This window comes from Ictalurus furcatus, chromosome 29 (genome assembly GCF_023375685.1).
Source record: "Ictalurus furcatus strain D&B chromosome 29, Billie_1.0, whole genome shotgun sequence".
Classification (NCBI taxonomy): Eukaryota; Metazoa; Chordata; class Actinopteri; order Siluriformes; family Ictaluridae; genus Ictalurus; species Ictalurus furcatus.
The window spans coordinates 8,699,421-8,713,260 of record NC_071283.1 but is presented as its reverse complement, the minus strand read 5'-3'; the positions used below and the strand labels follow the sequence as shown (position 1 = coordinate 8,713,260).

The window sequence follows — 13,840 nt, the reverse complement described above, 5'->3', positions numbered from 1 at the left end:
ACATATCAAACTGTCAGCCAGTGGTGTTGAATTTAATATGGCTTCTTTCTTGAGCCGATATTGTGCAAAGACACTGGGTGCCTGTGAAGTCAAAATGAATGTTTCATAGCATTTTGTACTTGCTCCTTATTGTTATGCACACTAATACCATAGTATATCTAGGAAAATCTTTCAAAAATTGTTATCAGGGGTAATAATCCTACACAGCTGAAAAAAGGCTCTCACTAAACTCTTCATATTTATCTAGTTCACTAGCTACTGTCAAGATTGTTTAGATAGTGGTGTAACTCAAACTTTATTGGTTATTGTGCAAATGAGTCCAGCATTTTCAATATGCTGTTACTCTGACTTGCTGTTTCAAGAATTGAAAAAAACATCGGCGTGTATCAACTGTGACACGCATCTGTATTACTTAAACGCCACCTCATGTGTATAACTCTCAGACAACCTGAATAGCACATAAGTCTTTAGTTGTGTCTAAGGTCTGTACACCAGTGTGCGCTTGGATGCTTATGAATCAGAACTTTACATTTTTGATCAGCAGTTTGCAGGTTAATATCAGTAAAACAACGTACATATTTTATCATTGCTGTTAGCATTGAGCCGTTCCATCCACTGACACACACTATGGGTTTTTGTGGTAAAGTTCTGTTTTTTTTCCCCTTCTCCCTGCTAGAATTTTAACACCTCTGCTAATATTGGGGTGTGATGACATTTTACTCATTTACTGAGCTGGCGTATGATGTAGGCGTATGAGTTTCCTGCAAATTTCACCTCAACCCCACTGACACAGTGATGACTGTAAATCACCATTACAGGATTTACAGGGCAACTCACAGCACTCACGTACATCATATTATAGAGTATTTATTGTCCCCTGATTCAATAATCATGTTTTTGTTTTGTTTTGTTTAACCAAAAGCCCTATACTCTGTAATTTTAAATAAATCTATTTGTCAACATTCAAGGTCATGTGTAAATGAAATGCCAGTTATGGTGTACAAAATCATAAATGCAAATGTCATTATTGTGTTGAAAGTTTATTGTGAGTCACATACAGTATCTCACAAAAGTGAGTACACCCCTCACATTTTTGTAAATATTGGATTATATCTTTTCATGTGACAACACTGAAGAAATAATACTTTGCTACAATGTAAAGTAGTGAGTGTACAGCTTGTGTAACATTGTAAATTTGCTGTCCCCTCAAAATAACTCAACACACAGCCATTAATGTCTAAACCGCTGACAACAAAAGTGAGTACACCCCTAAGTGAAAATGTCCAAATTGGGCCCAATTAGCCATTTTCCCTCCCCGGTGTCATGTGACTTGTTAGTGTTACAAGGTCTCAGGTGTGAATGGGGAGCAGGTGTGTTAAATTTGGTGTCACACTCCCTCATACTGGTCACTGGAAGTTCAACATGGCACCTCATGGCAAAGAACTCTCTGAGGATCTGAAAAAAAGAATTGTTGCTCTACATAAAGATGGCCTAGGCTATAAGAAGATTGCCAAGACCCTGACACTGAGCTACAGCACGGTGGCCAAGACCATACAGCGGTTTAACAGGACAGGTTCCACTCAGAACAGGCCTCGCCATGGTCGACCAAAGAAGTTGAGTGCACGTGCTCAGCTTCATATCCAGAGGTTGTCTTTGGGAAATAGACATATGAGTGCTGCCAGCATTGCTGCAGAGGTTGAAGGGGTGGGGGGTCAGCCTGTCAGTGCTCAGACCATACGCCGCACACTGCATCAAATTGGTCTGCATGGCTGTCATCCCAGAAGGAAGCCTCTTCTAAAGATGATGCACAAGAAAGCCCGCAAACAGTTTCCTGAAGACAAGCAGACTAAGGACATGGATTACTGGAACCATGTCCTGTGGTCTGATGAGACCAAGATAAACTTATTTGGTTCAGATGGTGTCAAGCGTGTGTGGTGGCAACCAGGTGAGGAGTACAAAGACAAGTGTGTCTTGCCTACAGTCAAGCATGGTGGTGGGAGTGTCATGGTCTGGGGCTGCATGAGTGCTGCCGGCACTGGGGAGCTACAGTTCATTGAGGGAACCACGAATGCCAACATGTACTGTGACATACTGAAGCAGAGCATGATCAGTATGCAGTATTCCAGCATGATAACGACCCCAAACACACCTCCAAGATGACCACTGCCTTGCTAAAGAAGCTGAGGGTGAAGGTGATGGACTGGCCAAGCATGTCTCCAGACCTAAACCCTATTGAGCATCTGTGTGGAATCCTCAAACGGAAGGTGGAGGAGCACAAGGTCTCTAACATCCACCAGCTCCGTGATGTCGTTATGGAGGAGTGGAAGAGGACTCCAGTGGCAACCTGTGAAGCTCTGGTGAACTCCATGCCCAAGAGGGTTAAGACAGTGCTGGAAAATAATGGTGGCCACACAAAATATTGACACTTTGGGCCCAATTTGGACATTTTCACTTAGGGGTGTACTCACTTTTGTTGCCAGCGGTTTAGACATTAATGGCTGTGTGTTGAGTTATTTTGAAGGGACAGCAAATTTACACTGTTACACAAGCTGTACACTCACTACTTTACATTGTAGCAAAGTATCATTTCTTCAGTGTTGTCACATGAAAAGATATAATCAAATATTTACAAAAATGTGAGGGGTGTACTCACTTTTGTGAGATATTTATGCATTGGAAATGTAATTTCAAATCTAGAAATATTATATTTTCATTTGAATTTTGAATGCAATATGTTGACACCGGCTCTAACAGAAGTTCCCCATACACTTTGCACTTCGCAAGTATCTGTGTTTAATTCTGATTCTGATCAAACTGAAGATGGAAGATGGACAGTTCACTGATGAAAACATTTATTTATATTTGAGCAGATACATACAAATGGAACAAAAATACGTAGCTTAACTGTGAATGAACAAATGCATGAATTTCAAGTATTTCTCAGCAGGTTTGTTTTAACTAGTCTGAAGTTCATTAGACAACATAGACATTGGCTGTGTGTTATCAGTAGCATGTTGAACAATTTCTTTTACAACTTCAATCTTCGTGGAAAGCAACCTGCAAAAAAGACCTGTAAATGTTACTGACTTTTTTTTCCGATTCCACTGGATACACAGAAATGAGTGACTGTCTTTGTCTCTGTGTGTAAGTGTGTGTAGGTAATACCTCTGGTGTTTGGTGTCCTGCTGCGGTGACGTGGGAGACTAAGGTCAAAACATGAGGGTGATGTGGGTGTGTTCAGCACCTCCTCTAGCATTGACTGCTCCATGCAATTCTAAAAAGAGAGAGTGTTAGTTGTTGCCTATAAGAAAGACTTCAGTTTCAAGTTTCCATCAATAGTTTAGTTTTAAATACTATAAATGCCTAACAGTTTGAAAGTAGACTACAGTAACTTTGAATGTTTGAAATTAAATCAAATTAGGAACTTAAATTCCACTTGTTACCACAAGAGACAGTGAGAATAAACAGGACACCCTGCTGAAAAACAAAAACAAAAGAAACCATCACAGAAATTCTAATGCTTTCCACTACAAAAACTATTATAAACCATCAGCTAACCATTAAAACCATTACCATTATTACCTTAATGTTATCCACTAGACATAACATCTCACCAATAGAAAGCAACAAATTACTAGTAGAGACCCACAGGGACCATTACAGGTTCCATTACAACCAATTCAATTACCATTATAACCATTAAAATCATTACAAATTCTATAAGAGTTTCTATTGTTTTGTTTTTTCATCAGGGTACCTTCTTGTGCATGTTGACATGCATGCTCTGGCCATCCAGTAAAGTCACGTAGTAACGCATTGTTTCCAATAATACCGCTATTATACCAGCCGTTTTCCCTGAAACATTCTTTCCAGGTCAGTGCCGGTTCTAAATGACAAGAAACCCTGGTGGTTATCTGTGGTTCATACAGCCGTAACTAGAGTTCTAGTTTTTAACCCTCCTAGTCACCTTTGACACAGAACTGGGTTGGGTTGAACTGCATAGTGAGCCACTTGGCCATGCTGGTTTTGTGAGGCTGAAACTTAATCAGCAAGCAAGTGGTGTAGATCAACATGCTCATGATCCATCATGTTAACTAGAACACAAACCATGTATTTCAGGGGCAGGTAAGCTGTCTGTCCAAATCCACCTTTAAACCTCACAATAAAATACTTGTCTTTACTTCTAGACACTATGGCAATAGTGCAAAAGTGCTGTGGGTTGCCTAGCACCACCTAACTCGACCCACCACCGTTTTAAGAGTGGCCACCAAAGCTAATTTACAACCTATTAGTGGCACCGGTGAGCTAGCAGGGACTGACCCAGACCAAATTTCAGAATTGAGCACTACTACTAGATCAGTATCAGCTTGGAAGTATCTTCTGGACCCATCAGTAGTCATAGCATGCTTGGACACGTGCAATAATGAGCGAGGAGGATGATTGAATTCATGGTGCCTTGCAAATTTTAATTATAACATCATTTCCTACCTCAGCACATTCAACATGCAAAGTGGAAGTGGAACTTTGATTCCTCCCCGAAAGCATGTCTTTTGTTTGCTCTGTAAGAGCACATAAAGCTCATAGTAAGCTTCTTTAACTGCACTCTTACACATACAGGCCTGAGTTCATGCAACATTTTGGACTGAAATTGCAGCACAGCAACAACAGCATACAATAGCAAGTAGCTTAGCAACAAGCTTGTAGCTTTTCAAAACAGCTATTAATATGGTTAGTGTTATAGATTTAACCAAGTACTGCATCTGTATATGAACTGACATAAAGCCAATGCTGCTATAAACTAATTTAAAAGTAGAGAAGGGGAACTTTTCACAGTTCACAGTGTGCAAAGCCATGTTGATTTGAAGTCACTCCATAAACAGGGAAGGAGAAGACTATGTGCGTGGTTGTTGAGAAGACACTATGGCAAGCTGATGAGTTGAAACTGTAAGTCGAGGCAGTGTTTTCGGTGACGTTTGCCATTTGTAGGCGAAGAATTACAAGATGTAACTTCACCTCGAACACAGAATTCATGACATGTAAAAAGTACACAAATATTACAAAACTTGTATGAGCGCAGTGTTGCTACTGCATCATATGTCACTATGTGACTTTGCTGAAAGGTTGCTGGCACACAAGGACAAGAAGGTATTCTCATTGCCTCTAGTTGTAAGGAGGGATAAAACAGAACTCCTTCTCACTGGAGCCGGGCTTTCAATAGCCTTAGCTTTGGCTGTGGAAGCGGATGTTTTTCGCATTTTTTCTTCTTTCTCTCTTTCCTCCCGTTCTCGATCCCTCTCTCTCTGCTGTAGAATGGCATGATGAGCAGTTCTATACTCCAGAGCAAAGTCACTGACGGTTTTGCAGAACGCATCTGCATTTGTCTCCCTCACCATGGAGCGTGAGTAGCCCAGGTACAAGAGGAATGAGTGAAATCTGACAGGGAGAGAGAGAATGATTTTAGCAATAGACCCAGGTAGGTTTATTTTGATCTTATCCATTAGAGTTGTACAACTGATTTATTTCAAAATACCCAATGTATCTTCATCTTAATGAGAAATCAAATTTCCTTAATCTTTTGACATATAACAGGTACCATTAAAACGTCCTGCAAGTTTCATAGCTAATAAATATAAAGCTAATAAATGATAATAAATTCATAGGCAAATATGTTAGCCAATCATAGCAATGGGTGGTTACATACATTGTATGTTTTTTGTGCAAAAAACTTTACAAATATAATTACACCTCAGGGAAGATAATTAAAAAAACATGTCATGACTCCTTTAAATATAAGATTATGAAAACATACACAATGTGTAGATGAGGATTTCTTCATAGCAGATGGGATGACATATTTTAATAAATATGATTTTTTTAAAAAATAAATAAATAAATAAACATTCCTTAAATTATCTAGAGAAATTGAGCCAATTTTTTTTTAAATCATGTGTCAAATATATTTTTTGTATCTTTAGGTCTACCTGTTGACGACTCGACGATGGACAGCTCTAAGCACTTTCAGCCTTTCATTGCACTCCTTCAGGAATTGTGGCAGTCTCTGGTAGAGGCATGCCTCGCTAATGCCTCTCTGCTCATCCCCTTCTCCTCGTCCTGCTCCCTTCTTCGTGCCTTCTTTATTCAGCATATGCAGCTGCTCCCATGATGCTTTGCAAAGGGACTCCAGTGCAGAGAGACTGGACTGAACTTGCAAGTAATCACACTAACAGACCATAGTATGCTAATTATTTAATAGTAATGATGGTAAATAGGTATAATAGTCATTAGGTGCTTACTGTAGGTATAACATGCATAAAGTGTCCTCTATTTCTGTTATATCTATTATGTATATTTATTCAATTTGTGTCTTAATGCTTCCTGTATATACATAATAAAAAAAGGAAAGTGAAACAGCTGAAGGACTTCTATCCAAAGCATCTAATTTCTTAAAAAAAGACATATATAATTATAGACTTTTTGCAATCTCAGAGTGTATAATTATACATAGATACAGATATATGCATATAAATGTGCATAGCATAGAATAATTAAAAAAAATTATGAACACATTTGCCAGTTTTCTATTTCTGTACAGTATAAAGTTGTGTGACATGGAATCGAAACGCACACACTTATTCTCTATGCACACACATCTACCTTACTGGCCCGGGTGACAGCAGTGATGTTAGAGTACAAGTCCGAGGATTGTGGGTAAAGTTGGAGGAGTAACACGCATACATGATGTAGCAGGGGCTGCCGGCTATGTGTGTCCCTTACTTGTGAGAGCTTCCCCAGGTAGCTCAATTCAAACCCTCGAGCCTGAAAAAGCAGAATATGCAAATGACACAAGCGCATAGTATAATCCCATAGTGTATCCTGAATGTGTGTGTGTGTGTGTGTGTGTGTGTGTATGTGTGTGTGTGTGTGTGTGTGTGTGTGTAATTTAACATACACTTCAATGGTTTTGGAATACCTTACATTTGAATGTTTTGCTTAAATGATATACTTTTAAATAATCAATGTAAATGTAAAAATGGATCAATAAATGTTTAGTGAACTGAGTAATGTTATAAATGACTATTTTATTGGGGAAAAATGTAAAGCTAATCTATATTGGAAAAAGTTGAACCCCCTAAAGTACGCACAATTACGCAAACCACATATTTATATTTTACTGTACACTTAACACTAGCAGTGTTTTATCTATAGGCTTAACAGGTTTACCCTCCAAGTGCACCCGCCTTTAATAAAGCACTAATTATGAGTCTCATTAGGATCTAAGAGCGAGCACTGTGTCATGTGCTGCATCTCAATTCGCCTACTATCCATCCTAAACAGTATCTGAGACTAGAATTAGTCTGTCACAAATCGTAATATATTGAAATGAGTATTCCAAAGGTACCCACATGATCTACTACTTCTGGTAGATTTTTAAAGTGTGGATCCATGGACACTTTTTCAGCTAATATTGCCCACAACTCTTTACACAAGGGAGGAGGAGTTTTGTGGTGGTTTGCTTGCTGAATTCCAGAGCGCATTTAGAGAGTAATCTGGAAAAATAAATCGGTAGAATTGTACATTAAATTATATAAGGAATAATGAATGAAGAAATGCTGAAACACAACAAGGAGTTTGTTTATGGTGACAGTGTGTGTAACTAGGCAACAACGTTCTCTTCTGTTGTATTATGTTCCAGTACTTGCATTCTCTTTTGCAACATACTGAAAAGTATATAATTTCTGTTCACAAAAAGACTACATACTTTTAGTGCACAATATAAGTAGGCAAATTGAGATGCAGCAATGGATTCTCCCTTCACAAGGCAGTACCCATTTTGTTTTGATTTATTTTATGGTCTTGGCCCTGCCCCTGATTGATCTGTTAATCATTGTGTTGACCTGTTTTAGGTTAGCCCCTGATTAGTTTGTACCCTGCTGTTACTTTGTTTTGTTGCAGTCATATGTTGCTTTTTGTATTGGTCATGATGCGAGTCCATGGAGGTAGATGCAACTGCAGAACTTCTTGATTTATTAACAGACACTGGGAATGGACTCAATGAAACAGGCTCAAGAAAGCAAACATGAGGGAAGACACACTAGGAACCAGCGTTATTGGAAAACTACAAAAAAATAAACCCTAAGAAAAAGTGATAAATAATCAAAATATAGTGCATAAAAACACACTTAACCATGAGCAGCCCAACATAAACATGACCTGACTTGAATCAATGCTCTAGCAACTGAGGAGGAAAAGCGGGCAACTTAAATAGAGCGCCAATCAATCAGGAAAATGAAAACACGAGAATGGTTAAGACAAGAAATGGAATGAGACAACAGGCAAAGGCAATCAGGGTGCCCTCTAGTGGCCAAAGTTGGAATTGTCCCTGTGGGCCATGACAGAATAATTCGGTCCAAGCCTTGTCTTCTGGTTTTCCATGGTTACCTTTCCTGAGTTACTGTTTATGATGATAGATTTTGACCCTGTCTGCCTGTGGTTTGAACTCGGCAATGGAATTTGATAAAGTTTCTTGGTTTGCCCTTAATAAAACACACATGGGACACCCAGACTGCCTCCTGCCTCATCTAACCACATGTTCCACAGTTAATGATACAGTTCCACACAGTTCCAAAAGTGTACTAGTATGAGGATATGTTTTTGATGGACACTACACAGGACTAGACAAGCACATCTGCCAAATGCTGAAAATGTAAATGTATGATTTAGGTTTCCATATTTAATTGCTATTCTGCATCACTTCAATTGTCTGTGGCAATAATATAGATTAAACTGTAATAAGAAACCTTTGACTGGAAATATAAAAATGTAAAATATAATAATATCTCACCTTGCAGCCATTCAGACAGTTACCAATGGCGAGTACAGTTGCAAGTATATAGTGGAATGTCTGATTGGTTGCCAGCTGCTCCATTGCAAGCTTGAGATGAAAGAGAGGCTCTGCAATTTCCTGTTTACAAGAACATTCAAGTAAAGCATGAAACAATTTGGCATAAAAACAAACCCTGATAGCAGCCACACTTTATAAACAAGAAAAGCAAGTAGGAAAACCATTTAAAAAAAAAAAAAACTTTTTTATTTTAGACATGTAAGCTTTAAACTGAGCACTGTAGAAGCTGTAATTAGAGATCCTATTTTGTACAAATGTCATTTTTTTATTTTTTATTTTTTATTTTTTTACACAGCATACAACACCAGAGCACACACATACTAGTTAATGATACATATTAATTAAGACATTCATAAATAAACCAGCATTGGGTTATGAAATTTGTATACAATGCCTTTATAGAATGTTTCACAAAGGGCCAATTCAATTCAACATTCAAATAAAGTGTTAAAATTCGATAGCAAATTACATCTTCAGTATGGATATGTTCAGACGTGACAAGATATATCTTCAGACATGGATATGTTTTATGATGCAGGGTAACCCTAAATTTTAAATTGTTCATCATACCTCCAAGCCTGAACAATATAATTGCAATCAAATTAATTCCATTATATTCCATTACCTGACAAGAAAAGGCTGAACACCAAGACTCATAGACCGGGCAAGGAGGGCATTAATCAGAGATTTAACAAAGACACCAAAGATAGCACTAAATGAGCTGCAGAGATCCACAGCAGAGATGGAAGTGTCTGTCCATACGACCACTTTAAACCACTCCACAGAGCAGGGCTTTATGGAAGAGTGAAAAAGGCATTGTTAAACAAAAAAAGAAAACACATTTGGAGTTCGCCAAACAGCATGTGGCAAACTTCCCAAGAACGTAGAAGAAGGTTCTCTGGTCAGATGAGAACTTTTTGGCCATTTTGGGGAGTGCTATGTGGCACAAACCCAACACTTCCCATCATCCCATCATTAGGTGAATACTTATGCACACTCAAGATTTCTGGCTTTTTGTTGTCTTAATTATTATTAAAACATGTTGTTGTGTTGCTGTGATAGCTGCCAAATAAACCTTCAGGGTAGATGGAAATTTGCTGTTGTTCAGCGATCCCTGAAGAAAGGTCAATATAATAGAAGATGGACAATGCAAAGGGTCTAGCGAATAAGATGAATATATTTTTTAGAACAATTTCCTCTTAAAGGCATACATGGCCTATGTACTATGGCCTCTTGTATTCAGAGGTGTTTGCTAGATCACAGTCTTCAGTTGACGATTCAGTCTGAGGGCCAAATCTAGCAGTCATGAGCGACATTGGTGGGGATACCGAATTTCGTCATCAGCTAATCCGCTACCATTTAGTAAGCTGTGCAATAAAAAGTGCATTCAGAGTTGAGTTAAGCATGCATACTTGGAGATTTAATACCAAAATTGTTCAAATCAGTATTCAGACCTTCTACAGACTACAGATGCATACACTATTCAGATGGTTATGAGAAAATTACAACAACAACAAAAAATCTTCTGATTTAAGGCAAGTGCTTGTATTTAAGGCAGTGGTCTAGGTATGACTGAAACAACAAAACCCCCAAATTGGACACCTCTACCTCTTATGATAAAAAAAACAACTAAAGGCTAGTGGTTGCTAAGGTATCCAATAGCATTTTAAAATAATGCTCACAAAATCATGTAGAATAAAAATAATGAATACTACATAATGTGCCATAACACATATCTCAATATGTTATGCAATAGAGGAGAAAGAGAACTCGTAGATTGCATCATAAATCTTCCATTCTGTGACTGAATTACCAATATTTGATAGCGATATCAAATGGTAAATAACACAGTTTTGCCCAGTCTTTTTTGTAATTGATAGCAGTTAAGAATTTGTTAAAATCAAAAGATGGTTTTAATTGAGATATGAGAATAGGGACTTATAAGGGTGCCTACTTTTCAGTCCACAACACTCAACTACACAACCATATACTTGGACTGTGTTCTTGCTTACTGTAAAGTGCTTTGGATAAAAGTATCTACTAAAAGAATAAACATAAATTGAAATCTTACCTTCTCTAGTGTATCGTAGTCTAGTGCAAAAGCCCAGAGTTGAAGCCTGGAGCTCAGGTGTGTGATGCTGCCCAGGGTGAGGAGACATTGCTCAGCAAGGGCTAGAGGACAACGTGGTGCCTGGGCTTTTGCCTCCTTAATCAATTTCAACTCTTCCTCAGATGGGACCAGAGACTGAAGCCTCTGCATAAAAAATTATTAATGTCTATATGAAATTGTCAATAATTGGGATACAGAGAAAATGTCACTATCTTTGTGCTTTAAAACATCATTACTATCATTACTATTTAAGCTTTCTTCGTATAATAATAGAAGTTAAAGTAAAGTGTGCATCTACTGAAAGATTTAAGGTAGAATTTGTGTAAAGGGCATAGTTTCTTCATTGAGATATACAGAAAATGTCAATATCTTTCATTATGTGCTTTAAACACATTATCATTGTACAATACAGAAGCCTGGTTTAGCTTAATACAACTGAAAAATGTCGGTCTATTAATTAGCCAATAGTTTTTTGTCTTTCCTATGAGTTATTCTACATTGAAATACCATGAAAGGTCACTAAAATCAGCAATGTATTTCAGATAATTCAGATGATCACAAAAACCCCTACCCATCTTTGGATTAAAAATGTGTATCTCTGAAAACCTTATTTGCAGATATGCAGATATGGATTAGATATGGAATTTGGACAGAAGTATAGGATTCAATGTTGAGGTACAAGGAAAATGACACCTTCCGTCATCATTCATAATGTTATTACGAGGCACCACCATGGAATTTAGGTACCAATTAGTGAAGAATTTTCAAATATCTCTGTGTGAAGAAGTGTGATGCTGGTCGTCAAAGAACCATTTCTTGCCCTTGGTGAAATGGTGGAGCTGTAATCTGGGTATAGCTTATGGATATTTTGGGTCTTGTGAATGATTGCAGATTGTGAAGCATTGGGGATCCTACCTGTACATCCTCCCTGTCCAGAACACTGGAGTCCATGTTGTAGATAGCTGGAGGGAGCAAGTGGGGAGGAGGCAGGCTGCTCAGGGCTATAGTAATGATGTTACTCCGCTTCACACCCAATACAGACACACATAGCGGATTCTGCTAGACATACGGAATGGAACACATAGATAGAGAGATTTATTCAGTTGTAATTTAGTAGACAATAGTGTATTTAATCCTAATGTGCTGCTCACTACTTAGCAATGCATGATCAAAAGCCCATCTTCTTGTTTGTATAAAATGTAATTGTAATATGCATATACATTTTTTTCTTATTTTCATATTCTCTAACTAGAATTGCTCACCTGTGTTCCACCCTTCAGAGCAGAAAGAGCCTTATTACTGCTACTCTTGCTTTCAAACAGATATTCTAGTCTGTTGGTGTCCAGATGGACCGGTTCCAAAGCAGCCCAAATGCACTGCGACCCAAAACGGCTGACTCTCGGCAGGGGCTGCAAACTCAACAATTCCTTCCAGTGGAGCTTCAGAGTTCGACGGCCTGATCCCAAAGCCACCGGATTAACCTGAGGAGAAGGTGGAGGAGGGGGAGCCAATGGTGGAGCTGGTGGAGGTGCTGGAGGATTCAAACGGTGTCCTGGATTTAGCCTGGGCAGTACATTACTTTGGAAAGGGTCATCATCAGCAATGCCCAAGTCTAGATCTTCTTCATCCCACAAGTCAGAAAAATCTAAAGTGTTGAGCTGTAGTCGAGGGGTTTGATTAACAAAAGAAGGCCAGGATTGCTCAGAATTGGAGTATTTGAACTGTTTCATTGGTATGTTTTGGCAAGGTTTAAATCATCTAGATTCAATAGAAGCCAGCGTTGCTTTCAGGCTTATGTTTAAATTAATTCAGATTCCAGAGGTGTAAACATTTATTTTCTCAAATTCCATTGTTGAAGTTTTCAAAAGCTACTTTGAACTATGCTGTAATTATGCCTTCAATTTGTGACACTTGATCTTGAGACATCTTCAAACTGAGTTTCACACATTAGCTTAATTTTTCTAGACAAAATCCAAAAATCACTTTAAAGTGTCCATCCAAACCTTAAACCCTGACCCACTTCTGGCCGTTTTTGGAGAAATCTTGATCCAAACACAATGTTCTGTAAATCAGATCTGCTTAATCAGATGTCCAGTCCAGGCTGTTTATAGTAGCAAGGATGATCTTCTTGTTTTAAGTCTTTTCTTAAATGTTCTCCAGACTGTTGCATAGCTTTGAACCTCTTAGCTAACCCTAGTCACCAGCATGTGTGTCCTCCACTCTTCAGTAGCTGTGTTTGAGTAGCTTTCTAAGCCAACAGTCTATGTGGGCATCAGTCTGTGTTTATTTGAGTTGCGCCCTTTTCCTTAATTTCCTTATCACACCAGCATCTCCTGTTTATATTGCTCCATGAGTATACACAACTGTGCTATCGTTTTCTGTACATCTCCACCCTCTTTCTCACCCTAACCAAGATCCTCTGTGTCCTTTCTCTCTCTGGTCATGTACTATAACTCCAATAATACATTTGGTTTTGTATTCCACAACATTAATAACACAAGCCTCTGAGCTGGTACAGTACAAGCCTTCTCTTTTGGAGTGAGAGCATAATTTGGACATTTAATTATAAATCAGGTTATTTTTTCATCAGACTACACTGGCCTAAACTAAAAACCCAATCAAACTGTCATGATTTAATTACACTCAAATATTGGCAATACATTAAATAAGGAATAAAACACTGCTGTTGTAGGAAAATATTCCATGATGGGGTGGTATGATGTGGCCTGACACATGTAGAATGGAGGTACTGTTAACACCCTGAATTTGGTGGTAAGACTGTTTTCCTATAATGGAAAATAATCTGACCACTAAATAATAATATTCCT

The 13,840-nt window shown here is 38.3% G+C and overlaps 1 protein-coding gene across 3 annotated transcripts; it reads right to left on the bottom strand.

Annotated features, from left to right (window-relative positions):
- Positions 1–2,838: 2,838 nt before the first annotated feature.
- On the bottom strand, positions 2,839–13,597 carry si:ch211-63p21.2 (FH1/FH2 domain-containing protein 1). 3 transcript variants are annotated; one of them, XM_053619532.1, is made up of 9 exons: positions 12,275–13,597; positions 11,928–12,071; positions 10,974–11,156; positions 8,843–8,962; positions 6,655–6,816; positions 5,982–6,220; positions 5,199–5,433; positions 3,166–3,274; positions 2,839–3,070 (listed from the first exon to the last, which is right to left on the bottom strand). In XM_053619532.1, the coding sequence occupies exons 1-9, from the start codon at positions 12,740–12,742 to the stop codon at positions 2,955–2,957; spliced, it is 1,776 nt and encodes a 591-aa protein (XP_053475507.1). In that variant the 5' UTR covers positions 12,743–13,597; the 3' UTR covers positions 2,839–2,954. The 3 variants fall into 3 exon arrangements, with proteins under 3 accessions (XP_053475507.1, XP_053475509.1, XP_053475508.1); XM_053619534.1 differs by having other exon boundaries at positions 2,840–3,057; positions 12,275–13,596; XM_053619533.1 differs by having other exon boundaries at positions 2,840–3,070; positions 11,928–12,068; positions 12,275–13,596.
- Between the last annotated feature and the right edge of the window lie 243 nt (positions 13,598–13,840).

Coding starts and splice junctions, on each gene's coding strand:
- si:ch211-63p21.2 (XM_053619532.1), bottom strand. CDS start 12,742: ATGAAACAGTTCAAATACTCCAATTCTGAGCAATCCTGGCCTTCTTTT. Junction 11,157..11,927: donor TGGACAGGGAGGATGTACAG/GTAGGATCCCCA, acceptor TTTTTTATGCAG/AGGCTTCAGTCTCTGGTCCC. Junction 5,434..5,981: donor CATCGTCGAGTCGTCAACAG/GTAGACCTAAAG, acceptor TCTCCCTGTCAG/ATTTCACTCATTCCTCTTGT.